This window comes from Dendropsophus ebraccatus, chromosome 2 (assembly GCF_027789765.1).
Source record: "Dendropsophus ebraccatus isolate aDenEbr1 chromosome 2, aDenEbr1.pat, whole genome shotgun sequence".
NCBI classification, from domain to species: Eukaryota; Metazoa; Chordata; class Amphibia; order Anura; family Hylidae; genus Dendropsophus; species Dendropsophus ebraccatus.
This window is the reverse complement of record NC_091455.1, coordinates 132,846,358-132,874,103: the sequence shown is the minus strand read 5'-3', so window position 1 is coordinate 132,874,103 and position 27,746 is coordinate 132,846,358. Positions and strand designations below refer to the sequence as shown.

The 27,746-nt window shown below is 44.8% G+C and overlaps 1 protein-coding gene across 1 annotated transcript; it reads right to left on the bottom strand.

The window, feature by feature from the left end:
• Positions 1 to 23,788: 23,788 nt before the first annotated feature.
• LOC138784666 (eukaryotic translation initiation factor 1b) lies at positions 23,789 to 27,289 on the bottom strand. The gene is made up of 4 exons (XM_069960311.1): positions 26,987 to 27,289; positions 24,999 to 25,162; positions 24,553 to 24,654; positions 23,789 to 24,128 (listed from the first exon to the last, which is right to left on the bottom strand). Exons 1-4 carry the CDS (start codon positions 27,015 to 27,017, stop codon positions 24,084 to 24,086), a joined length of 342 nt encoding a protein of 113 aa, XP_069816412.1. The 5' UTR covers positions 27,018 to 27,289; the 3' UTR covers positions 23,789 to 24,083.
• Positions 27,290 to 27,746: the final 457 nt, after the last annotated feature.

Genomic DNA, 27,746 nt, shown 5'->3' with positions numbered 1-27,746 from the left:
TTTCATCTCCACGCATGTATTATGAGAATCTTTTGTCTTTGAAGTTGATCCCCACAATAAGGACTTTAGCCGATATTATCTTACATGAGATATACTGTTTAGGCCTTGTTTTTTGTCCAGTGCTGGCTCTGATCCTCTGTGCCATTTATTATCATTTAAAACTCGGGGTTTTGAGATGCAGTCAAGTCTTCTGTGTCATCAGAGATGTGTTGACACAGAGAAAAGCAGCTAGGGGTCAATACAAGTTTTGTAGTCCTTCCATTTTCCATTTCCTGTCAGTGGTGAAAAGCCAGAAAAGCCAAATTGAGGGCTATTGGTGATAACATTATATTAGAAAGTTATATATCTTGGGGTAATAGTTTCATTTAAATACAATTTTCTCTTACTGGAGTACCCCTTTCAGTCACATTACACAGGGAGGCTTAAAGGGGTTATCCAGTGCTACAAAAACACTGCTTTCTTGCTTTTAGAGACAACACGACTCTTGTCTCCAGTTCAGATGCAGTTTGCAATTAAGCTTCATTCACTATAATGGAACTGAGCAGCAAAACCCACCCAAGCTGGAAGAACGTGGCCATGTTTTTGTAGCATTGGATAACCCCTTTAATACAAGTCTATTATTTGACTCCCTTTATGTCTCTGACATAAAGAAGACAATGTTTAATTTCAAGATGGATCACCTTACGGACCCTACTTCTTCCTTGATCAAATGGGAGACCTTGAAATGTACCATTCGTGGCATATGTGGTTTCCCACCACGGGTGTTGCTATTGGTTACACCCTTCGCAAAAGCCTGTACTTTTTGAGTGTAAGTGGTGATGTAGTAGTACCAAAGTTTCACCACAAGATGTTGTTATTGTAAGTGTGTGTATTCAGGTATTGCACAGCTGTAGTACTTAAAGGAGAAGTCCGGCCAAAATTTATTTTTTATATGTTATTACTTATGGAAAGTTATACAATTTTCTAATGTACATTAATTATGGGAAATGCTCATATACTGCTATTTCCCTTAATTTAGTGTATCAGGAAGTGTTAGAATTCTCTCAGAACCAGTGACGTCACGACGAAGGGTGTAATTCCTATGGAGTGTCCAGCAGGGGGCGCTCTATATATAGAAGTCAATGAGTACCATTGACTTCTATATATAGTGCGCCCCTGCTGGACACTCCATTGGAATTACAATGGATGTGTGTATGTAATGTAATGTTATGTACTGTACTTTGCGATTGAATACATTTATGGAATACTTTGGGGAGCAAGTGTCCTTTCTCCCCAAAGTATCCCATAAATGTAATCAATAAATACATTTGCTGGGCACCGAGCAGGGAGGGAGAGAGGTGCCATCTACCTCCCCCCTCCCTGCTCGGTGCTGGGAACATATACAAAGTACTACTCCCCCATTATCTGCAGATAATGGGGGAGTAGTACCTGTGCTATCTTATCGCCGCCCGCTCCGCCGCTCATAGAGGTGCCGCTCCGTCGCCCCCGCTCACAGAAGTGTCGGCGCGGGCGGCGATAAGATAGCACAGGTACTAATCCCCCATTATCTGCAGATAATGGGGGAGTAGTACTTTGTATATGTTCCCAGCACCGAGCAGGGAGGGGGGAGGTAGATGGCACCTCTCTCCCTCCCTGCTCGGTGCCCAGCAAATGTATTTATTGATTACATTTATGGGATACTTTGGGGAGAAAGGACACTTGCTCCCCAAAGTAGTCCATAAATGTATTCAATCGCAAAGTACAGTACATTACATTACATACACACATCCATTGTAATTCCAATGGAGTGTCCAGCAGGGGCATGACCGGCCGTACCTCCACAGCGGGGGTCACCACACATACATATAAAACACAGCTCCCGTCTGAAAAAATAAGCCGCATTTAAGCTTTAATGTTTCAATAATTTTTAATAAAGTTTCAAATTTTCATTGCATACAAATAATGACAATAAAAGGTAGCAAGGCATGTAAAGTAGCATACAAAGAATTGGTGTAACATGCATAAAGAAACAGTGAGAAGTAGCTAGAAACTAGCGTTATTGTATACACTAACCAAGGTATGAAGCCTAAGTGGTCTACTGACAAAATTGCTACATGAATTGTGTATCCACAGGTGGGTTGTTCATGAGATCCGAACTAGCTTTGTAGAGAGCTGTGTGCTGTTTTGTTAGTTCGGTTCCAGAGTGTGCTGCAGTAAGTGTAATTTGTTGCTAAAGTAGGCTAATATAACTATGCAAAACTTAAGCATTTAGATTAGGCAATAAGAATTGTACATACAACAAAAGTTGCCATAGACCCCTTAGCATAAACAGTAGGGCTGCGGGAAAACGGTGACCTAAACATCGCAGCCAAACCACAGGAGGGGAAATAGTCCGGTTCAGGTTGGAGAAGAAATATGATGTTGACATATAGCTATAGATCATCAGAATGAGTCCTGCACAACATATCCGAGCACAGTACACAGAGTCACACTTCCATAGATAGCTGAAGGTAATGTAATGTCACTGCAGAGAACTGGTATGCAACCAGTAAGACGTTATCCAATATTGTGGTCTTTTAGGAATTGAAGGCCCGCATTAACATCTGGAATAAAGGTAGAATCGGAGTCTCGTCTGATTATAAGACCATCTGTCCTGCTCCACTGGTACAAAATCCCATGGCGTCTCAGAGTTGAAGTGACCTGGGAGAATCGCCTCCGTACAAATAGCGTATGGGCTGAGAGGTCCGGGAATACTGAGACATGCGCATAGCGCTGTGGAATCGCAGTTTGTTGCCTTGTAGCTGCCAAGAACAAATTCTTTACATGCATATGTCGTACTCTTACTATGATATCTCGTGGGGCATCAAGAGGGATATGGCTTGGTTTAGGGACACGACGTGTCCAATCCAAAGATAGGTCCTCTTTCTGCAGATCCGGTAACACTGCCGCCATATACCCCCGAACAAAGTTAGGAAGCTCAGGCACTTGAATGTTTTCTGGGACACCCCTTAGCTTGAGGTTGTGGTCCCGTGTGCGATTATCCACTGTCGCTACAGTCCTTTTTACAATTCGCAGCTCAGATTCCAATTGGTGGTGAGAGGCAAGTAGTGCATTGTGTTCAGTTATAACAGCTGATAGTGTGTCTTCCAGACATTGTATTCTGCCCACTGCTAGTTGAACCGAGTCATTGATGGCTGATAGCGCCCAATCAAGATCCGCTCTGATAGAATTACGCAGGGCCAGCAGTAACTCCCTCAATGGTGCTGTGTTAGAGGAGTCAGTGGCAGATAGAAGTACATCTAACGGGTCACTGTCGGCAGACAAATATAAACGTTTGGCCATAGGTGGCAATTGTGTTGCAGTAGGGTGATGGGGTCCCCGAGGGCAGTCGGGTGGCAGAGAGTCCACAACAGAGCTGGGTGATGAATCCCGTTCCTCGGAGAACAGCGCCGGCAGGCAGAGGTCGGAAAGTGAGCGCTGTATGTCAGGAGCCGCGATCGGCGAGAAAGGAGGCATCTGGAACAGGGCAGCAGATGGGGATAAAGAACACTGTCCCTGCGGCTGTGTGAGCTGCTGTTGCTGTGTTAATTCCTTTGAAGTCTGCCGTCTCGCTGTAGCCGCGGCACCCCGTCTCTTTCTCTTTTTGGGTTGCTGAGGGGGTATCTGCTTACCCTGAGTGCTTTGCTGAGGCCCGCTGTATGTCTCTGCAGGTGGGGGAGTCCACCACGGAGCGGCCTCGTCAGGGAAGAACCGGACCCTCTGCCAGTGAGGAAGAGAATCGGCGCCATCTTGTCGCGCTCCAGCCGCGGGCAGAGAGTTCTGAGTCTTCCGTTGTGCTGCCGCGGAAGCCTTCCTAGAAGTCATCCTCATGTCGAGGGGTGATCTGGGAGAATCAAGAGACCCCCAGAAGATAATCAAAGTGCAAAGTCTCTGTAAAAGTAGCTATATTACCGCTGTATGTGCAGGAGCTCAGCGGCATGCGACCTTCTTCTCCAACGGCAAACCACGTCCCCCCGCATTTAAGCTTTAAAATTGCTGTTTGGGCTCCACACTCTGAAGATGCAGCACAAAAAACACAATGTCAAACCCTGTGTATGGGGAAATGGAATGGGTCCGTCAGGAGATCAATGTTTAAATCTGAAATATAGCAGATACAGACAACTCTGCCCTAAGACATTTTATGAATGGTGAAATAAGTTTAGAAAATACCTGGCTAGAACCCTCAGAGATAAGCTTTCCACTACATACATACCCACGATTAAGACGGCTGCTGGGCCACTCTCCCACCTAACTACCAATATCTCTGATGCGTTCCATGCTTACTACTCTTCTCTCTATTACCTTTGTCTTCCAGGTTCGCCTTCTGTTTCTTCTGCTTTTTCTCGTCCTCTTCTTCAATATATTTTAGATACTGCCTTGCCACACTTATCGGAAATGACCGTATCGGATCTGGACGGGCCTTGCACAGAAGGAGAATTAAGAGCAGTAATTAAACATCTTCCTGCTGAGAAAAGTCCAGGCCCAGATGGCTATATGGCCCACTTTTATAAGGTATTTCCTGAAGAGCTGACCCCTGAAGTACTAGTGGCATTTAATACCATTTGAGATAGAGAGTCCTTTTCGCCCTGTTTCTTGTATACACATATAACAGTTATACCAAAGAAGGGAAAGGACCTCTGCCTGTGTGCCAGTTATCATCTGATCTCTTTAATCACCACGGACACCAAGATCTATGCGAAAATCCTAGCAAACAGACTTGCGCCCATCTAACATCCCTAATCCAAGTTGGCTTTATACCAATGCAAGAAGCCCAAGATAACACGCTTCGGGTTTTCTCTACTGTACAATATGCTTGTGCTCATGATCTTCCACTTATGTGTTTATCTCTCGATGCAGAAAAAGCTTTTGACCAGATGGTTTGGGGATTTTTGATGGCTACGCTACGGAAAGTTGGCCTTGGCCCTAGCATGTGCTAACATATTGAGGCCCTATATAAGGCTCCACAGGCTCAGATAAGAGTCAATGGAACATTATCTAAACCTTTGACAGTATTTAATGGCACCAGGCAAGGATGTCCTCCCTTTCATTTGTTGTACGTTCTCTGTATAGATCAACTCTTGAATGCTATCAGACAGAATGTTAATATCTCCGGGGTGATCTGTGTCCAGCGGTGCGGCCTTGCTTCAGTCCCGCAAGGCGCTCAAATCATCCCCTCCTGTGACCGCTCTTCTGTCTCCTGTGATTGAATGGCGGAAGTCACGCTTTACAATGCATTCTTTATGGGAGAGCATGACTTCCAGGGTTCAATCACAAGAGGGGTCATAGGAGTGGAAGACGTGAGCCAACCCAGGATTTGAACGGTGCCACGGGACCAGAACAAAGCCACGCTGTGTGACACCGACCACCTGTGGTGAGTATACACACCAGTGCCTGGCAGGGGGGAGCAAATAAAAATTTTAAGCACTTTTTTTTAAGTTTTCATTTTTTTAAAGTACTGAAATACAATAAAAGTTATATAAATTGCCTGTTGCTGTAATTGTACTCACTTGAGGAACATAGATAAGATGTCAGTTTTACCACACGGTGAACGGCGTAAAGCTGAACCCCCCCACCACCAAAATTTAAAAAAATTGCTTTTTTAAAGTTCATTATGCAAATCTTTTTTGGGGGTCTGGCAGCATGTTATTTTGTCAAATTAAGTACAACTGGTGTCACAAAAAATAAGACCTTATATGGGTCTGTGGGTGAAAAAATTAAGGTGGTATTTGCAAGGGGTTGGCTACTTTATAGTAAAATTGGTCAGTGCACAGTATTAGTAAGTGTACTCACTGTATATAATGACAGCAGCTACTTGTGTACCTCATAGAACCAAAATCAGATTATCCTCCTCCTCCTCCTGTATCCCCTACCTATTTTCCCTAGCACTATTTCTATTAACCAGATGTCAAAACCTTGAAGAGGATGTTCAACTCTGTGCAATTTTTTTTAAATGCATGGGTAGTAGCTCTAGTTAACCAAGTCCCCCGTCCACCTTTGCCGTGATACGCTAAGTTTTGGGACCACTGTGGAATGTTTTCTCTTCACCGATCTTTTTACTTCCTGGTTTGCATCATTCAAGCAAGGGACCGGCTAAATTACATAGCCCAGCAATCTCTCTGTGCCGGAGCCCACCCCGTATCACAACACCTACTTCTTGTATTACCTCCCACAGTCCCACCCCTCAGTGACCACTAGCCAATATAAAGTAAGAACCACACAAACAACACCCAGCCATCTTTTTCCTATATGATTCCTCACCATATCCCCAGATGCTGCTGCCTCTGCTGTAACATGATAGAGGCAGTTAGTTGTTCTGCATTGCATTGCTGGATGGGGGGAAATGATGGGGGGAGTAGTGGTCTCTATTCTCTTCTTCCATAAAGCGCAGATGGTCAATTTCTTCTCCCCAGAACACTGCACTGCTATAAGACAGCAGGGTCAATTTCTGTGATTCTATCGGCTTTGCAGGACCATGTGATGAAGGTCCTGAAGAGCACTGTTAAAGCAAATCTGTACCCACAATCTGACCCCCCAAACCACTTGTACCTTCGCATAGCTGCTTTTAATCCAAGATCTGTCCTGGGGTCCGTTCGGCAGGGGATGCAGTTATTGTCATAAAACAACTTTTAATCCTGCAGCACTGTGTCTAACGGCCGGGGCTTACATTTGTATATGCATTAGGTTGGCACACCCTCTTTGTCCTTCCTCCCCACCTCCTCATCATTAGGAATGCTCCAGGCAGATTGCTTCCTATTCCCCACCTGTGTGTATAATGAACATGGGCTGCATCGTTAATACACCTGTGCAAAGCTCAAACAGCAGTAAATGTTCCTGGATCATTCTTAATGATGAGGAGGGTGGGGAGGAAGGATGGAGAGGTGGTGCCAGCCTAAGGAATATACAAATGTAAGCCCCGACCGTTAGACACAGCGCTGCCGGATTAAAAGTTGTTTTTATGACAATAACTGCATCCCATGCCGAACGGACCCCAGGACAGGTCTTGGATTAAAAGCAGCTATCCGAAGGTACAAGTGGTTTGGGGGGACAGATTGTGGGTACATAGTCGCTTTAATGGCTAAAAAGGAACATGTGACACTGAGGGTAACAAACTAATAGGAATTCAGATGCCCAGATATTGATATTAGCCCTGAGGAAGGGACCAATTAGAAAAGAAAAAAACACAATTCTTTTTCTTTCGGGAGGCTTCGTTTTTACGCCGTGTGCCCTATGGAAAAACTGACATGTTATGTATGTTCCTCAAGTCCTTACGATTACAACGATATTTAACATGTATAACTTTTCTTTTATCTGATGGCTTGTAAAAAATTCAAACCAATGTTCCTTAAAATCGCTCCATTCCCAGGCTTATAGCACTTTTATCCTTTGGTCTATGGGGCTGTGTGATGTGTAATTTTTTGCGCCATGATGTGTTCTTTCTATCGGTACCTTGATTGCGCATATACGACTTTTTGATCGCTTTTTATTACATTTTTTTCTGAATTAGATGCAACCAAAAATGCACAATTTTGCACTTTGGGATTTTTTGGCGCTTATGCCATGTACTGTGCGAGATCAGAAATGTGATTAATTAATAGTTCGGCCGATTAAGCACGCGGCAATACCAAACATGTTTATTTATTTATTTAAAACATGGGAAAAGGGGGGTGATTCAAACTTTTATTAGGGGAGGGGGCTTTTTATTGATGGACTTCTAGTATAAGTGCATTGATCTCTCATTGAGACCTATGCTGTATACTTATACAGCAAAGATCAATTAGATCAGCACTCTGCAGCCGAAAGCATCCGAGTGCCGAGCCGGGATCAGCGCCATTTTGGTGGAGACCCCGGCCGAGCAGGATGTGTGGATCGCTCCTCCGGGACAACGTCCCGAAGGAGTGATCCCCCCCACTAGACACCAGGGAACGGCTGCATACAGTGATCGGATGCAGCTGTCAACTTTGACAGCTGCATCCGATTACTGAATTAGTGGGCAAGGCGATCAGACCGTGCCCGCTAATAGCCGCGGTCCCGGGCTACATGTGGCACCCGGGACCGCGGCGGTTCAGAGCGGGGTCGCTGCGCGGCCCCGTTCTGAAGACCCTTACCGACAATAGGGCGTAAATATACAACCTTTGTCGTTAAGGGGTTAAAAGGTTAAAGAATCACTGTTGTGAAATTTTTTTTTGCAGAAATCAATAGTCCAGGCGATTTTAAGAAACTCTGTAATTGGGTTTATTAGCCGAAAAATGAATTTTTATCATGAAAAAGCAGTTTGAAGCTCTCCCCCTGTCTTCATTGTTCTCCTATGGAGAGAGGAAAATAAAACACCAAAAACAGGACAACAAAGACTTAATCTACAACAACATCACCCTCTATCTCCTCTGACAGTCGGCACTAGCCTCTCTGACCTCTGCAGCTCTCTCTTAGCTCTCTGCTGCTGGATAACTCCCTCCTCTCTCCTCCCCCCTCCCCTCTCTATAGAACAGACAGGGTTGTGTCTGATGCAACAAGTCACAATTTCCAGATTTTTTGCAGTGGATGACAGAAAGGAGAGGAGGGGGGGGGGGGGGGGCTGGGAAAAGTCTTTTTAAATGCAGGTAATGGCATATTTGCCTAATAAACCATAAAAACTAATTACAAAGTTTCTTAAAATCGCCTGGACTATTTATTTCTGCAAAAATAATTTTCACGACAATGACTCTTTAAGGACATATGCCGTACCCGTACGGCATATAACCGCAAGAGTTCAAAGGGGGGGCCGCGCCACGACCCAGCTCTAAACTGCCGCGAACCTGACTGCTATCTGCAGCACGGGACCGCAGTTATTAGCGGGAGCGGGCCAATCGCTGCTCGTGCTAATTAACACCGTTATATGCACCTGTCAAACATGACAGCTGCATGTAACAGTGTTATTTGCAGCCCATCCCTGGTGTCTAGTGGTGGGATCCCTTGGTCTTACTGGGCCGGGCCTCAGCGTCGAAATGATGCTGATCCCGGCTCGGTATTCTATTGCAATGGTCTAAAGCAGACCATAGCAATATAGTACCGATCTCATGGATCGGTGCTGTGTTTTACAGCTTCACTGATCTCTATGAGTAAAAAAAAAAGTGTTTTCATTAATTAAAAAAAAACCTCCCCTTTTCCCATTTTATAAATAAAAATAAATAAATAAACATGTTTGGTATCGCTAAACTATCGCGAACTATTAGTTTATCACATTCCTGATCTCGCACTGTAAACAGCATAAGAGCAAAGACCCGCCAAAGTGCAAAAATTGTGCATTTTTGGTCGCATCAAATCCAGAAACATTGTAATGAAAAGCGATCAAAAAGTCGCATATATGCAATCAAGGTACTCATAGAAAGAACACATTATGGCGCAAAAAATGACACCTCATTCAGCCCCATAGACCAAAGGATAAAAGCGTTAGAAATGTAGAAAATATTGAAAAAAATATAGAAAAAAAGCTATCAAAACTTCACATGTACCCAAAAAGTGTACCACTAAAAACCCCAGCGTATGCCGCGTATATATGTCATAAATATTGAGCATTTCTCAGTTAGTATTTGCTTTGTTTCTCTTTTCCCTCTGGATTCCGAGATAGCTGTACAGTTGGGGAAGTTAAGGATCCTGAAACCCCCTGACCCCTTAGAATATCTGGGGATACAAATAACCAAAAATGGTGGTGGCTTTGGGGTGGCTAACTTTTCTCTCTTTGCCCGCAAGCTGGAGGGGAGGATTAAAGTTTGGGGTAAATTACCTCTGTCCATTACGGACAGAATTGCTATTATTAAAATGGTGGTCTTGCCACAACTTCTCTTTTTCTTTGGTGCTTCCCCGGTCTGGATCAGTAATTCCTGGGTTAGGAAAATTGAGGTGATGCTCGGTAATCTTGTAAGGGCCAGGAAACAGGATCGTCTCAAATATCTGGCTTTCGCGGCCCCTTTTGGGAAGGGGGGCTTTGGAATGCTGAACTTACGTTTATATTTTGTTTCCTGCCATTTTTCCCGATTGCTAAAGGGGGATAGTGTAGGGGTCTTAGTACAATTATTGTTGTTGAGTAAGCACAGCACTTGGTTGGAGTTACTGGACTCTGTGAGGGTATATTTTAAAATTGGTTATTTTGTTCACTAATTGATAAAGTTTGGAGATATATTCGAGACAAATGTGGTATAGTGGGAAGTCTACATTTCACTTCACTATGGTATAATTCTTTTTTGCCCGAATTTGGGAAAATTGAGCACACTCAGTTCTGGAGGAGTAAGGGTATCACTAAGGTTAGTCAGTTGTTTGAAAATGGAGTTCTGATAGGGGTTGAGTGATAATCACTGGCTTTATTACAGGCAAGTGGTATTTGCCAAACTACACACAACGGACACGAGTAGATTTGTAGTGACACGTTTGATAGACTGTTAAAACGATCTGTCACCTAAAAAATCGATTTCCTTTATTAATAAAATTATGATACACGAGATTCCGCATAAGGTGGTGGATAAAAGTTTAGCACGTTGGGAAAAACATGTAGTTGACTTAAATGAGTACATGGGAACAAATGTTAGGAAACTTATGTAGGATGTCTATAAGTGAAGCACATGATGTTTGGAGATGTGCATCTATTTCTTTTTTTTATCTCCCTATCTCTCCCTAGATATTACAATTTTTGAGTTAGATGCCTATCTCTCCCTCTCTCTACCTAACTCTTGATTTCTCAGCCTCTTTCACTATGTATGGACTTATCAAGCTTTCCCTGGATCTTGCGATTTTTTTTTTTATCTTCCTCTCTCCTGCTTCTCTCACAAACAATATATACTCCTTCTCTATCTCTCCCTGTACTTATCCAGTTGTTTGGATATGTAATCTATGTGTTTTCCCTCTCTGCCTAACGTACACCTCCTCTCTCTCTGCAGTCTAGACACACAATGAGAAAGAGCATGGACGCGCAAGCACTTCCTGTTCCTGGAGTGACGTCACACACCTTGATATTCACATAAAAACAGGATACAAAGGATTATAGGAGTAATAATCTCTTTTGTCCTGTTCTATTCTCTGATTAAAGTACAGTTTCGCGACGCCGTTGCGATTTTAACGAACTTCGTAACAAACTTTTTGCAAAGTTCGTAACGAATCTGGTTCGTAACGGTTCGGTTCGCTCATCCCTAGATGGGATGTAATGTTGTATTTATTTATTAAAAGAAATAAAGTATTACAAAAAAAAAGTATTTGCTTTGTTAGAGGTAAAAATTGATTAAAATGGAATATCTGCCAAAAAAATGAAAATTTTAAATTTTCCCTCAAACTTGCTTAAATTTCTGTGAAACACCTAAAGGGTTAATAAACTTATGAAATGTTACTTTGAATACTTTGAGGGGTGCAGTTTTTAAAGTGAAAGGATTCATGGGGGTAACTAACATACAGGCCCCACAAATCCACTTCAGAACTGAACTGGTCTCTAAAAAAATTTGAATTTGAAATTTTCCAGAAATGTTAAAAATCGCTGCAAAATTTTGACGCCCGCTAATATCCTAAAAAGTAAAAAAGACGTTCACCAAATGAAGTCACCATAAAGCAGACATGTTGTAGATGCTGCAGTAATAATTAGTTCATGTGGCATAGCTATTTTTCTCAGAAAAAGATAATTTTGAATATAAAGAAATGTTAATTTTTCTATTTTTTGCGCAAAAGTTGTGCTTTTTACAAAAAACTACCGAGTGTATCAACCAAAGTATACCACAAACTGTTTATAACCGCAATAGTTAAAAGCACCGCAGTTATCACTACATAAAGAGAGACAGGTCAGATTTGAAAAATAGGCCCTGGTCATTAAGGCCAAAACAGGTCGCGGAGGCAAGGGGTTAAAAATAGTTTTTGGCCAGAGTTTTCCTTTAACCCCTTAACGACAAAGGGCGTATATTTACGCCCTTTGCCGGTAAGGGGCTTCAGAACAGGGCCGCGCGGCGACCCCGCTCTGAACCGCCGCGATCCCGGGTGCCACATGTAGCTCGGGACCGCGGGACCGCGGATCGGACCATGCCCGCTAATGAGGTAATCGGAGGCAGCTGTCAAAGTTGACAGCTGCCTCCGATTACCGGCTGCAGCACTTCCCTGGTGTCTAGTGGAGGAGATCGCTCCTCCGGGACGAGCGATCTCCGTTACTGGAGCGGCCGGGGACCTCTCCAAGATGGCGCCGTCCCCGGATTGGCACTTGTTTGTTTTCGGCTGCAGCAGCCGAAAGCAAACGAGTGCCGATCTCATTGATCTTTGCTGTATATTTATACAGCAAATAAATCAAATAGTGGAGTACAGCTAAATACAATCTAAAATGTAGCTTTTATTTATATAAAGTTAAAATTTGATTACCACAAATAACCAGACAAATATGAAAAAAAGGTATCCTAGGTGAAAAAAATATATATCTTACCACTCAACGGTGACTGCTGAGTAGGTTGTGCCGGAGCGGTAGTGGACCATTCGGGTACTGTGGTCGTCCTGAACCTCAAATGGATTCCACAATGAGCGGCTGAGATCTTCTGGTATCTTAAAAAAAGGTGGAGGACAAAATAGGGTGCGCACTGTATGGGAGATAGGACAGCCGATCCCTGACACTGTCCTATTGGGATCGGCTGTCCTATCTCCCATACAGTGCGCACCCTATTTTGTCCTCCACCTTTTTTTCAAGATACCAGAAGATCTCAGCCGCTCATTGTGGAATCCATTTGAGGTTCAGGACGACCACAGTACCCGAATGGTCCACTACCGCTCCGGCACAACCTACTCAGCAGTCACCGTTGAGTGGTAAGATATATATTTTTTCACCTAGGATACCTTTTTTTCATATTTGTCTGGTTATTTGTGGTAATCAAATTTTAACTTTATATAAATAAAAGCTACATTTTAGATTGTATTTAGCTGTACTCCACTATTTGATTTATTTGCTATTTATGAGTGAGAGTTTTTTTGTGGTATATATATTGGATTTATATTTATACAGCAAAGATCTCAATGAGAGACCAGAGTGTATATACTAGAAGTCCCCCAGGGGGGCTTCTAGTATATGTGTAAAGAAAATAAATAAAGTGTTGTTGTCAATAAAAAGCCCCCTCCCCTAATAAAAGTCTGAATCACCCCTCTTTTCCCAGGTTATAAATAAAAATTAAAAAATAAATAAATAAATAAACATGTTTGGTATCGCCGCGTGCGTAATCGCCCGAACTATTAATTAATCACATTCCTGATCTCGCACAGTAAACAGCGTAAGCGCAAATAAATCCCAAAGTGCAAAATTGCGCATTTTTGGTTGCAACAAATCCAGACAAATTGTAATAAAAAGCGATCAAAAAGTCGCATATTTGCAATCAAGGTACCGATAGAAAGTAAACATCATGGCGCAAAAAATGACACCTCACACAGCCCCATAGACCAAAGGATAAAAGTGCTATAAGCATGGGAATGGAGCGATTTTAAGGAACATATATTTGTTAACAATGGTTAGAATTTTTTACAGGCCATCAGATACAAGAAAAGTTATACATGTTATATATCGTTTTAATCATAACAACTTGAGAAACATATATAACATGTCAGTTTTACCACAGGGCGAATGGCGTAAAAACAAATACCCCCCAAATAAACAAAATGCGTTTGTTTTTTTTTATTTCACCACACAATTATTTTTTTTCTGGTTTCGCAGTGTACTTTATGAAAAAATTCAGCCTGTCATTGCAAAGTACAATTAGTGGCGCAAAAAATAAGGGCTCATGTGGGTTTTTAGGTGGAAAAATTTAACTGCTATGGCCTTTTAAGCACAAGGAGGAAAAAATGAAAACTCAAAAATCTAAATTGCTCTGTCTTTAAAGGACAACTCCGGCGGGACCCCCCCAAAAAAAAAAACACAGACACACACAGACACCATACTCACCATCCCTCCGGTGACGATCGCCACTCCATTCGCCCGCCGTCCGCCTCACCGTCACCTGCGTCCGCCGTCCAGCGATGTCTCCTTCTTCCGGGTCCATGAGAGAGAAAAGGCTGCCAGCGCGCTTGCGCACCGGCAGCCTTTTCATTGGCTGGAGCGCATCACATGGCTTCCAGCAAGCTCAGCCAATCAGGGCTGAGCAAGCTGGAAGCCATGTGATGCGCTCCAGCCAATGAAAAGGCTGCTGGTGCGCATGTGCACCAGCAGCCTTTTCTCTCCCATTCACTCTCAATGAAGACGCCGAGGAGGAAGAAGACCCGGACCGCCCCCAGCTCTGACATCACCCGACACCAGAGAAGAGGACCGTGACGACCGTAATAGGTAATGTATATATTCTTTAACTTCCGGGGTGGGGGGGTCGGGGGTCGGAAAGTGGGGGAAGGGGGCCAGACCGGGTATTTAACCACATTACAAAGTTATATAACTTTGTAATGTGTGTTAAATAAGCCAAAAAAAATTTTCGCCGGAGTTGTCCTTTAACCCCTTCAAGACCAAGCCTATTTGCACCTGAAAGACCAGGCTCATTTTTCAAAATCTGACCTGTCTCACTTTATGCTCTTATAGCTAGCGATTCTGAGATTGTTTTTTTTCGTCACATATGGCACTACTTTGTGTGTTTTTGTGAAAAACATCAAAATATCAAGAAAATTTTATGAACTTTGAAATTCTCTGATTCTAAAAAAAGAAAGTTGTATCACATAAATTAGTTACTAGGTCACATTACCAATATGTCCTCTTTATTCTGGCTTCATTTCATAAACATATTTTACTTTTTTAGGGTGTTACGGGGCTTAGAAATTTATCAGCAAATTACAACATTTTCGTGAAAGTTTCCAAAACTGATTTTTTTAGGGACCAGTTCTTTTTTTAAGTTGATTTAGGAGGTTTGTATACTGGAAACCCCCATAAGTGACCCCATTTTGGAAACTAGACACCTTAAAGAATTAATCTCGTGGTATAATGAGCATTTTAACCCTACAGGGGCTGGAGGAAAGCATTTACCATTAGGCCGGAAAAAAAGAAAATTTCCAATAATTATAAGTTTAGATTAAAGTTTCTCATTTTCAAAAGGAACATGAGAGAAAAAGCACCCCAAAATTTGTAATGCAGGATCTCTTGAGTACTACGGTACCCCATATGTGGGCGTAAAGCACTGTATGGGCACACAGCGGGACTCAGAAGGAAGGGAGTGACAATTAGCTTTTCCATTGCAGATTTTGCTGAAGAAGTGTCCGAGCGCCAGGTGCATTAGCAGAGCCCCTGTAGTGTCAGCAGAGAGAAAACCCCCCATAAGTCACCCCATTTTGGAAAGTGCACCCCTCAAAGAATTCATTTTGGGGTGTGGTGAGCATTTTGACCCAACAGGTATAAGAGGAAAGTATTCAAAAGTAGACAGTAAAAATTAAAAACTCGATTTTTTTCCAATAATATGTTCTTTTAGTTTGAAATTTCTCAATTTCACGAGGAACAGGAGAGAAAATTCACCCCAAAATCTGTAACGCAGGTTCTCCTGAGTAGAACAGTACCCCATATGTGGGCATAAACCATTGTATGGGCACACAGACGGGCTCAGAAGGGAAGCAGCGCAATTAGCATTTTCCATGCAGATTTTTCTGAAGAAGTTTCTGAGCACCAGGTGCGTTTGCAGCGCCCCTGTAATGTCTACAGAATAGAACCCCCACAAAAGTCACCTCATTTTGGAAAGTACACCCCTCAAAGAATTCATCTTGGGGTAGGATGAGCATTTTGGCCCCACAGGTATTAGAGGAAAGTATTCAAAATTGGCCAGTAAAAATGAAAAACCTGAATTTTTCCAATAATATGTTGGTTTACTTTGAAATTTCTAAATTTCACAAGGAACAGGAGAAAAAATGTACCCCAAAATCTGTAACGCAGGTTCTCCTGAGTACAATGGTACCCCATATGTGGGCATAAACCACTGTATGGGCACACAGCAGGGCTCAGAAGGGAAGGAGCGCCAATTTGCTGGAGCAAAACCGCAGCTAGTATAGTTATTAGAATAGCGCAGTTACTAAAATAAAAAATAAAAAATTAGATTGCAGGTAATGTGGGGTGGTTACAGACAGTCTGGGGTGGTTCCGGGCAGTCTGAGGTGGTTCCGGGTAATCTGGAGGTGGTTAGGGGCAACCTGGGGTGGTTACGGGTAATCTGGGGTGGATACGGTCAACATGGGGTGGTCACGGGCAACCTGCTGTGGTTACGGCAACGTGGGGTAGTTACAGGCAACCTGGGGTGGTTACGGGCAACGTGATGTGGATACGGACAACCCGCTGTAGTTACAGCCAATCTAGGGTGGTTACAGGCAACCTGCTGTGGTTACAGGCAACGTGGGGTGGTTACAGACAATCTGGGGTGGTTACGGACAATCTGGGGTGGTTACGGACAATCTGGGGTGGTTACGGACAATCTGGGGTGGTTACAGACAATCTGGGGTGGTTACGGATAAACTGAAGTGCTAATAGGTAATCTGAGGTGGGTACCTGTAATCTGGCGTGGTTACGGGCAATCTGGAGGGGGTCACTGGTAACTTGGAGTGGTTAGAGGCAAGGTGCGGTGGTCAGAGGCAAGGTGCGGTGGTCAGTGGCAACGTGCGGTGGTCAGTGGCAACGTGCGGTGGTCAGTGGCAACGTGCGGTAGTCAGAGGCAAGGCGCGGTGGTCAGAGGCGACGTGCGGTGGTCAGAGGCAAGGTGCGGTGGTCAGAGGCAAGGTGCGGTGGTCAGAGGCGACGTGCGCTGGTCAGAGGCGACGTGCGCTGGTCAGAGGCGACGTGCGCTGGTCAGAGGCAACCTGCGGTGGTCAGAGGTAACCTGCGGTGGTTGCGTGCAATCTGGGGGGTTACATGTAATCTGGCATGATTACGGGCAACCTGGGGTGGTTATGCGAAACCTGCAGTGGTTACGGGCAACCTGGAGGGGTTACAGACAATCTAAAATTGTTACGGATAGACTGAAGTGCTTGGGGGGGCACAGTATCACTTTTTATCCCCTGTCACCAATCATTTATTGCTGGGGAGCACATGGCACAAGCGATCAGCGGTATATAGTATATACCCCCACAGGGGGGTCCCCGATCACTGCCCAATGCTCTCCGCTACCTCTGGTGGCGGAGAGCATGGGGCTTTCGTTCATTTTTACTTTATATCACTGTGAACAGACATTAGTCTGTTCACAGTGATGGCAGCGGCCATCTTGGATCTGATGGCCGCCGCAGGGAGGGGGGGTTAGTGACTGGGGCACTAGGGGGGCTGATCTGGGGTCTGATTTTACTTATTTCATCTTCCCCCACCGTGGATTCACGGTGGGGGGAGATAAAATACAGCGGCAGCACCGGCCCATTAGTGACCGCCGTATCGGCGGGTCACTAAGGGGTTAATGGGGGTCAGCTGCGGGATCGCAGCTGATTCTCATTATCTCCGGTGCTGTACTCAGATGAGAGCGGGATCGCTATCCCTGCAGCGATCCCGCTCTCATCAGTAACCCCGTCAGTAACAGGAACGTATATATACATTCCTACTGCACGGGGTATGTGCAATAGGAACGTATATATACATGTTACTGACGTGAAGGGGTTAAAAGGGTTATTCAGCGAAAATCTTTTAAAAGAAAGACAACTGGTTTCAGAAAGTTATATAGATTTGTAATTTACTTCTATTTAAAAAATCTCAAGTCTTCCCATACTTACCTGTAAGAAGTGGTGCTTTTTTTAAGTCTGACACAGAGCTCTCTGCAGACATGTCCGAGACAGGGACCGTTCACAGCAGTAGCAAATTCCCATAGAAAACCTCTCCTGCCCTGGACAGTTCCTTTCTCAGACAGAGATGTCAGCAGAGAACACTGTGTCAGACTGAAAAAAAAAACATTCCTAGAGGACATACAGCATCTGATAAGTAATGGAAGACTAGATATTTTTAAAAAGAAGTAAATTACAAATATATAATTTTTTGAAACCAGTTGACTTGAAAGAAAATGATTTTTGCCGGATAACCCTTTTTATTCATATCCTAATGAGGTATTTTGGTGCTCCCTGTGCACCAAAATACTTAATTAGCATAACGAATTATCATGGAAACCGCACAGAGGATGAAGAATGGTACCGTCATCCACTGCGTCCCATTCACTATAGGGAGATATCAGCAAGTTAGATACTTCTAACCAGCTGATATTTTTCTTTTAGGAAATAAAAGCTGGCAACAGTCTGGGGGGAAAAAAATCTACTTTCTTGCAAAAATAAAAAAAAACACCACACCTCTCCTAAGATTGTGTGGTATTACAATTTAACCCTATGTCAATGAACCAGAGCCGCAAAACCCAACCCTAACTGAGAAGAGTGATGTCTCTGGAAAGTGCCATGTTTTCCTAAGCCTGCCATCCTGTATCAGGTCTTCAGACTAACTGGTCACCATATGTTGTGTATAGGATGGGTTCAGAACAGCTCCGTCACAAGATTGTGCTTTGCACAGCTGTACCCTAATGTGGTATTGCAGTTAAAGTTCACTTGAAACGTTAATCTCGGGAACCTTATCTGCTATCTCCACACTTTACAAGATTAGAAATTCACAATAACATCCAGGCAGCTGGGACAGGGTACTGTTTCTCCCTGAAATGATCCAGCCATGAATGGAGTTTCACAGGCAATACTCTAAAGGTAAAAGTTTTCTTCACTTTGGGAGAATAGTCTATACCTTGTATGGCTGGGCGTTATACTGTAAAAATACTGATACCAGCAGGAGCCAGCAACAGATAGGGTGCGGCTGGTGCCCAAAGGCCTTGGGGGTAGAAATGGCCAGGAGTGCAGGAGGCCTAAGGCGCTGGGTGACCAGTCCTGGGACTGGTAAGTCATGTACCCTGGTGTCACTACACAGCGCTAATAGTAATGATCCCATATACACCAGGTGTAGGAGACTCTACATCTACACACTAGATTATTGGCTTACATTAATCAACCAATCAGAGCTCAGATTTTTTTTTTTTTTAATGATCTATAAAAGTCACTGTGAATGGACCTCCCCTTCAAGAGTTAAAACCTAGATCACAATACATTGCGTAAATGTATGCACCTGCGTCGTGAAGGGTGTTCAGAGGGGGGCCGCGTGGCAACCCCACTCTGAACCGCCACGATCCCAGGTGCTATCTGCAGCCCAGGACCGCGGTAATTAGTGGGCAGGGTGAAATCTCTGTGCCCGCTTATTAGCCTTTTAAATGCAGCTGTTAAAGTTGACAGCTGCATTTAAAATGCTTATTTTCCACATCCCTGGTGTCTTGTGGGGGTGATCATAGATTCCCGCATCTGTACCGGGCCAGGGTCTGCACGGTAATGGCGGTGATCCCGTCTCGGCATTCTATTGCTCTTGGCTGCAGCACCTAAGATCGATAGAACATAGATCTATGCAGTGTACCTATACTGCATATATCTCAATGAGAGCTCAGAATAGTGATACTAAAAGTCCCCCAGGGGGACTTCAGTACCGTATAAGGTGACTGGGCATATAAGACGACTCCTGACTAAAGATTGTTAGGTGTTCGCCTTATAAGCCGGAAAATGTTGACCCCTGCCTGACCAAAGCCCTGCTGCTGTCAGGCAGGGGTTAAAAGGGGTTGTCCAGCGAAAAACTCTTTTAAATCAACTGGTATCAGAAAGTTATAGATTTGTAATTTGCTACTATTAAAAAATCAAGTCTTCTCATACTTATTAGCTCCTATATGTGACACAGCACGTTTTATTTTCAGTCTGACACCGTGCTCTCTTCTGACATCTCTGGCCGAGACAGGAACTTTCCAGAGCAGGAGAGGTTTTCTATGGGGATAGAAAACAGGGACAAAGTTCCTGTCTTTGCCAGAGATGTCAGCAGAGAGCGCTGTGTCAGACTGAAAATAAAACACATCCTGCAGGACATACAGCGGCTAAGTATGGGAAGACTTGAGGATTTGTTTTAATAGAAGTAAATTACAAGTCTCTATATAACTTTGACACCAGTTAATTTGGAAGAAAAAGTTTTTCGCTGGACAAACCCTTTAACTGCAGCTAAAAAAAAAAAGTTAACTCACCTAGGGCCAGTTCCAGGCCTCCTCGCGTCTCCTGGCCCGTGTGATGTACACTGCCTGCGGCGAGGACCCCCCCGAAGCTCTCCTGGGCAGCCAAGCGAATAACAGGCTTCGTGTACTTCCGGAGCCTCCATCGTTCTCCCAAAGTTCGCTCGGCAGAGCTTCGGGGGATCCCCGGCGTGATGTACACTGCCTGCGCCGGGAACGCACCATACTGTGCGATGCGGCCATTTTTGAGCCCCCCGACCATATGGGGCAATAATACCTTTTAGACCAGGGGTGTCAAACTCAATTACAAAGTGGGCCAAAATTAAAAAATTGGACAGTCACAGGCCAACCTTGATAATTATTGAATGTGGCATTCCTGCCACTGTCAGTGATGTGCATCTCTCAGCATTGTGCACTATGATAAATGACATAAATTGCTATGATATGAATAAACCCTAATCCATGTAATAGCTAACTCCCCAATATTACCCCATGTAGTCGCCAACCCAACCAAAATTGCCCCACATATTAGCCAGCCCCCCAAGTGTCCCATATAGTAGCCAGCCCTCCCCAATAGTCCCATATAGTAGCCATCCCAACCCCATAGTCTCATATATTGGCCAGCCCTCCCTAATAGTCTCATATAGTAGCTAGCCCTGCCCTATAGTCTCTTATATAGTAGCCAGATCTCCCCCGTAGTCTTCTATAGTAGACATGGAGGGCGAGATGTAATCCAAATTCTGGATTGCCTCATGGGCCAAAAATAATAGCACCACGGGCTAGTTTGACATGACTGGTTTAGACGATTGCAGTTTCCTGTTAAACATAATTGGCAAAGACAACAAACAAGGCTGATCACTGCAGGTGGTGGCATAAGTCTGTATTCTGCATTTTTTTCTACATGGACCGATGTAGATTAGTGCTCCAGAGCTGAATCAGGTGAAAATCTTTGTTTATGCAACCTGCCAACGTTCTATATAACCAGGATGTGTATAAACTCTGATCACATGACATCTCAGTTTGGCTATTAGGTATTTAAGATGTTAAATGTTTATGTAAATTGTAACCTATTCACACTAGAAATAAACTAAACATTGCAAAACTGTCTTTATTGTATATAGGGCTCCTGGCAACTTCCTGGTACATTTTCTACACTACAGGACATATACAGGTATACAGCCATGTACACACTACATGTTCTGTAGTGTGTACACACTTCCAGTAATGGCAGTATACCTTTACATAAAAGTCCTAATGACAAACATGGCAGACTAAATGGCAGTCTTGAATCAAGACTCTCAGACTCACGTCCAATACACAGCCTCAAACATGCCCTCAAAACTCATCTGTTCAAGCAGGCTTACCAGGTTCCCTAATTTTGACTGGTACCCTAAAACCCAACCGCCCCCCACACACACCAAGCATTTAAGCACTTATACCTGTGCATGTAGGCATTGGCTGGTGACAGGTTCACCCACCCTTACTTGCACTGCCTTATTTATAAAGATGGCCGGATCATAAGAACAATGATGCACTTTGCCCCTCTGCCATTCTGTCTCAAACCCCCTCCCGATAGTGTGTAAGCTCATGCATGCGAGCAGGGACCTCACTCTTCATGTATGGATAATTATATGTATATCTTTGTAATGTCTGATTTCTGTCTATGTATGTACCCCCAGAAATGTAAAGTGCTGCGGAATCTGTTGGTGCTATATAAATTAAAATCATTATTATTATAACTGCTCAGTGAGTTATTTTTTATAAAGTAAAAAAAAGTATCAGATTTGGTATGATCAAGTGGGTGTGGGTTGCAAAGGGGCATGTCATAATTGCCATAGCTAAGTGTACAATTAATTGTGATTAAGTCATTATCACCCAGCCCTAAGACCTTGTCAACACACAACACTGCCTGCAAGACTCCACACTTTCTAAGAGACCAGTTATGTACGGCTTTGTTGCTAATTTTGTAAAGGCCCTTTTAACCCCTTAGCGACCCATGACGTATCTGATAAGTCATGGTGCCGCAGGGGGTGTTCAGAGAGGGGTCCCGCCGGGCAACGGGACCCGCGCCGGCTAATTAAGCACTTCAATGCAGCTGTCAAACCTGACAGCTGCACTGAAGTGCTTTATGCACACTATCCCTGGTGTCTAGTGGGTCGGATCTCCCCCCCGCGATGCGATCGCGGGGGGGGGGGGGGGGGGGGGGGGGGGGGTGGGGGGGGTTGGGCGGGGGAGATCCGTTCTTCTGGCCGGCCCGGGCCTCAGCGTCGGAATGACGCTGATCCCGGCTCGGCAATAGATTGCTATGGCCTGCAGCAGACCATAGCAATCTATGACCGATCTGATGGATCTTTGCTGTGTATATACACAGCATTGATCTCTATGAGAGATCAGTGCTATGTATATACAAGCCCCCCAGGGGGGCTTCTAGTCCATGTAAAAAAAAAAAGTAAAAAAGTGTTTATTAATAAAAAATCCCCTCCCCTAATAAAAGTCCAAATCACCCCCCTTTTCCCGTTTTATAAATATAAAATAAACAAATAAACAAACAAACATATTTAGTATCGCCGCACACGTAATCGCCCAAACTATTAAACATCACTGATCTCGCACGGTAAACAGCGTCAGTGCAAAAAAATTCCAAAGTGCAAAATTGCGCATTTTTGTTCGCATCAAATCCAGAAAAAAGTGTAATAAAAGTGATCAAAAAGTCGTATATGCGCAATCAAGGTACCGATAGAAAGAACGCATCATGGCGCAAAAAATGACACCTCACACAGCCCCATAGACCAAAAGACCCTCTATGGGTCTGTGTGAGGTGTCATTTTTGCGCCATGATGTGATCTTTCTATCGGTACCTTGATTGCGCATATATGACTTTTTGATCGCTTTTTATTACAATTCTGGATTTGATGCGACCAATTTGATGCGCAATTTTGCACTTTGGGATTTTTTTGCACTGACGCAGTTTATCGTGTGAGATCAGGAATGTGATTAATTAATAGTTCGGGCGATTACGCATGCGGCAATAGCAAACATGTTTGTTTATTAATTTATTTATTTTTATTTATAAAATGGGGAAAGGGGGGTGATTCAGACTTTTATTAGGGGAGGGGATTTTGTGTTATTAAAAATACATTTTTCTTTTACTTTACACATATACTAGAAGCCCCCTGGGGGACTTCTAGTATATGCACTCTGATCTCTCAGAGATCCATGCAGTATAGTTATACTGCATGAATCCATGAGATCGGTGTTCTATTGCTTTTGGCTGCTGCAGCCAAAAGCAATAGAATGCCGAGCTGGGATCAGCGCCATTACGGCGCAGACCCCGGCCCGGGATGGATGCGGGGACTGCCCCCCGCAATCGCGCCGCAGGGGGGCGATCCCCCCACTAGACCACCAGGGATGAATAAAAGCAAGTATTTAGAAGCAGCTGTCAACTTTGACAGCTGCTTCTAAGTACTTAATTAGCGGGCACGGTGATCGGACCGTGCCCGCTAATAGCCGTGATCCCGGGCTACATGCGGCACCCGGGATCGCGGCAGTTCAGTAACGTCCTGGTGCAGCTATGGGTTAAGCTTTGGCTGTCCAGGCATCAGCTGGAGGGCCCGAGTTTGACACGTGTTCTAGATATACATAGGAAGCTTTATTGCAGGCAGTAGCCTCCAACAAGACATATCACTGCAGAAATTAGTATCAATGAATTAGGAAAAGCAGCATAACCATAAATGAATACAGAAGTCATTGTAGGCAGCAACAAACATGTTTTAATACAACAAAAACATCAAATCAAGTGGAAAAAGTTGACAGAGCACTAAAACATTTCCATTGGAAATGTGCTAAAACTCAACGTTCCAATCTACCATCTCACAGCTATCTTTTTATGTGTTACTAGCCTACTCTTTACACACCTCCGATAATCATGCACAAAAGGACCTAGTGTTGAATGCTCAGACATATTAAAAGTCCTCCTACTGCAAATATTCATGTCTCAAGAATGCCAGCCTTGGCAGGAAAGAATGAGGATATAATTCACATCTCAGAAACCATGGACCTTCAGCTGTTCTTCCTTAACAATGCCAATCTGCAAAAAAGGGAGAAGTTAGCACTTACAAACAACAAAGTTAAACATTTACTACCAGGGTACAAGGGTAACTTTCAGACGCACAAAGTAATCACTCCAATGCAGATGGGCTAATGTGCACTTAGAGGGTGGCAACAATTGTTAAGGCTTTAGTTCTGAGACCATAAACCACTATATTGAACTATATTGACTAATTTACTTATCACTATCACACACCATTTATTTGCTCATTCCTGGCCTGGACAATTGAAAGACCACTAAAAACATCAGCTACCCAGAATCCTCTGGAAGGTGTGAGATTAAAGTCTATGAGAAGAGGATGACTGCCTTGAACCTTGGCAATATCTAAGTGTACGTATTTGATGCAAAGTTGCTATGACCAACTCATGGTACTATGACTAGGCCACCAGCCAAGATCACTTACTTCCATAAGAAACTGACAGATGTTCTTCCTCTGGTCACCCTGGAGCTGAATGACTTCACCGTACTCTGGATGTTCAATCACAGTACCATTACAGGCAAATTTCTATGAAAAAGCAAAAATAATTTTCAAAGTCACGTTGTAATAAGATGATAGGCGATTTTAAGAAACTTCGTAATCAGGTTATTAGCCGAAAAAAAAATCATTTTTCTAATGAAAAAGCAGTTTGAAGCTCCCCCCCCCCCCCCCCCCCCCCCATCTTCATGATTATCTATGGAGAGGGGAGGGGTTGAGGGAGATGAGGCACCGAAACAGGCCAACAAAGTTAATTTACAGCTACATCACCTGGCTATCTCTTCTGAATACCAGCTTCACGCAGCTACTGGAGCATTTCTTATCTCCTCAAGTGAAATAAGCTTTATCATATTGAAGCTGGAAGTAACACTTACCTTCTTAAAGGCTTTTACAAGTTTCTTTTTGTCGTAATCATCTGCAATTCCCTGTACAGTGGTCAGTGTCTTTCTGCCGTTTCGCTGTTGAATTCTTATATGGATATAATCTTCAGTCCCTGCCGGGAGTAAGTCGTCACCCTTAGTTGCATCAGCAAAGGGGTCTGAAAAAAAGTTTACATTTTTTTAAATCTTGACATATACAAAGACATCAAGACCTCATTGCCAGCAACGGTGTAGCATCACACTTATTACCTAGAGGCATTCTCCTGCTTTAAACTATAGCCCCTTAGGTGGATTTTTACTGTCCAACACACTCCATAGATAAGCCTCCTTGTCCTGGGAGAACCTATGTGGAAGGACTTCTGCAGAGGCTGCAAGAATTCCAGCACAGGTATAGTTATTCTGCTTCCAAGGCATGTTGACAGCTGAAAATGCATGAGGGGCACTAAACTATTGGCCATTGTTCCTGCAGCTGTTCCATCATTCTACAGCTATCTAACTTGTATAGACACCTTGCTTGTCTACCACCATCATCACTAGGGAGTTGTGTATAAACTGATATGTACTAGCCAGTATATTCCACTCAGAATTAAAGGGGTTATCCAGATACTCAAAACAACGAATATACTGTAGTGCAGAATCCCTGGGCAGGACAGCACTGCAGTAAAGAGCCAATCTAGGCATTATACTAAGCAGCATCCTCATCATTGAGGTATAACAGTCTTGCCTGTACCAGCACTGGCTGCCCCACTGCTGTTATCCTATATTCCTGGAGTTAGGTCAGTGCACAGTGTCAAACGCCCTCCCCACACACAATTTAACCCATGACCTCCTGCAGCTTTCTAAGGCAATGACTGATTCCTTTTAGGTTACACAGTAGCTGCCATTACATAATGGCTGTTCAGTTAGGCAAAACACATACAGTCCCAGCTGGTACCCTGCAGATTTGGAACAGTTTGTCAAAGTTCAACAATGCACATAGGCTGGCCAGGAGGGGAGGAAGCCCAGGGTGCCGCCGGCTGGCCAGGAGGGGAGGAAGCCCAGGGTGCCGCCGGCTGGCCAGGAGGGGAGGAAGCCCAGGGTGCCGCCGGCTGGCCAGGAGGGGAGGAAGCCCAGGGTGCCGCCGGCTGGCCAGGAGGGGAGGAAGCCCAGGGTGCCGCCGGCTGGCCAGGAGGGGAGGAAGCCCAGGGTGCCGCCGGCTGGCCAGGAGGGGAGGAAGCCCAGGGTGCCGCCGGCTGCCCAGGAGGGGAGGAAGCCCAGGGTGCCGCCGGCTGCCCAGGAGGGGAGGAAGCCCAGGGTGCCGCCGGCTGGCCAGGAGGGGAGGAAGCCCAGGGTGCCGCCGGCTAAGCCCAGGCCTGCTCCTCAGTGATATAACACTGCCTCTAGTGTGGCCAGTGACCAAATAACTGGAAAGGTCCACATAGGATCCAGTCAGTGGTGATCTGAGGGGGACCAAGCAAGCTTTTCCCGATTCAGAGGATCTCTACATACAGTAAGGGACCCCAGGACTAGCACACTACTACAGCCAGGGGGGGTCCTAGGCTTGTGCCCACACATCACAGCTCCTGATCCCAGCACAATGGCCCCACCAGCAGTGCAAGTGACCCGAGCTTCCTTCCCACCGCCATACTAACAAAGTGCTCAACCACCAGCACATAACGTACCAAGCAGGGCCACTAGGACCCCCTGAGGAGGCCGCCGGCCACATCTCACTACAGCTCCCCATAAGGCGGAGGAGGAGGTCCTGCGGGCCCAGGAACCATCGTCCCCCTGAGGGAAGCCTCCAGATAAGCAGCGCCCCTCTCCGGCCTTCTCCCTCACACTCATTCGTCGCCATGTTGTATCAGTGGAGACAAAAGATGGAGCCGAGTGGAAGCGACCAGGAGCCCTCACCCCACCAGGGCCTGGGGGCGGTCACCGGGGCTCTCGGAGCGCCGCCATGTAAACAGGCGGAGCTCAGCGCGATACACGGCCGCCATACTCACCGAAAGAGTTGAGGTTCTGGATAGAGGACATGCGATATTATTACGAGCACGGAGTGCAGAGGAAAAGGCTGGCGGCGGCCGAGGACGGAGCGCTGGATGAAGAGCGGACTGGTGCGGGGCTACAGGGCACTGGCCGGGCCGAGTGGCGGACGATATCTCTGGCTGTAAGGACACGGAGGCGGCAGCGGTGCAGGAGCGAAGCGGCGAGGCCGGGGCTCGAACTGGCGAGTAGCGATAAGGCTCTAACTACGAGGCCTACCAAAGCCTAAACCTGCTCGCTTGCAGTCTAGAACAAAATGGCCGTGTTGCGGCTTTTTAGCTGCTTGCTCAGCCACCGGTCACGTGCTGTCCACGCCCTGAAAGGAGAGGTTGGGTATTGTAGTCCCTTGTGGCCTCAGTACGCGTAGACAGGTGGGAGGCGGAGATAGGAATTGACTACAGTTCCCAGAATGCTCAGCTGTAATCGGAAGATGCTGCCCGTTGTACGGTACAGGGAGGGGGGAAGGCTGGTGTACGTGACGGGTGGAGGAGGGTCGTCGCTATTTACGTGAATTGCTAGTTGTTGGGGGTGAAATGGTCGGGGTCACCGCCATCTTGACTCTGTGATGTAATATTTATGCTCATAGTTTATGATAAAAAAAAATAGAGATGACACATCATATAATGTTTTGTAAACAGATTTCATGATTTCATGACCCAGGTTTGATTTGCTTTGAATGGCTGTATGTCAGGCTCACGGCTCCGGTCTCGCTCAGCCAAT

What these genes read in the sequence shown, in the direction of transcription:
- LOC138784666 (XM_069960311.1), bottom strand. Translation starts at nt 27,017, where the DNA reads ATGTCCTCTATCCAGAACCTCAACTCTTTCG. An exon ending in TTGTAAAAGCCTTTAAGAAG is followed by an intron (nt 24,655 to 24,998) that starts GTAAGTGTTACT and finishes GCTTTTTCATAG; the next exon opens with AAATTTGCCTGTAATGGTAC. An exon ending in TCTGTCAGTTTCTTATGGAA is followed by an intron (nt 24,129 to 24,552) that starts GTAAGTGATCTT and finishes CCTTTTTTGCAG; the next exon opens with ATTGGCATTGTTAAGGAAGA.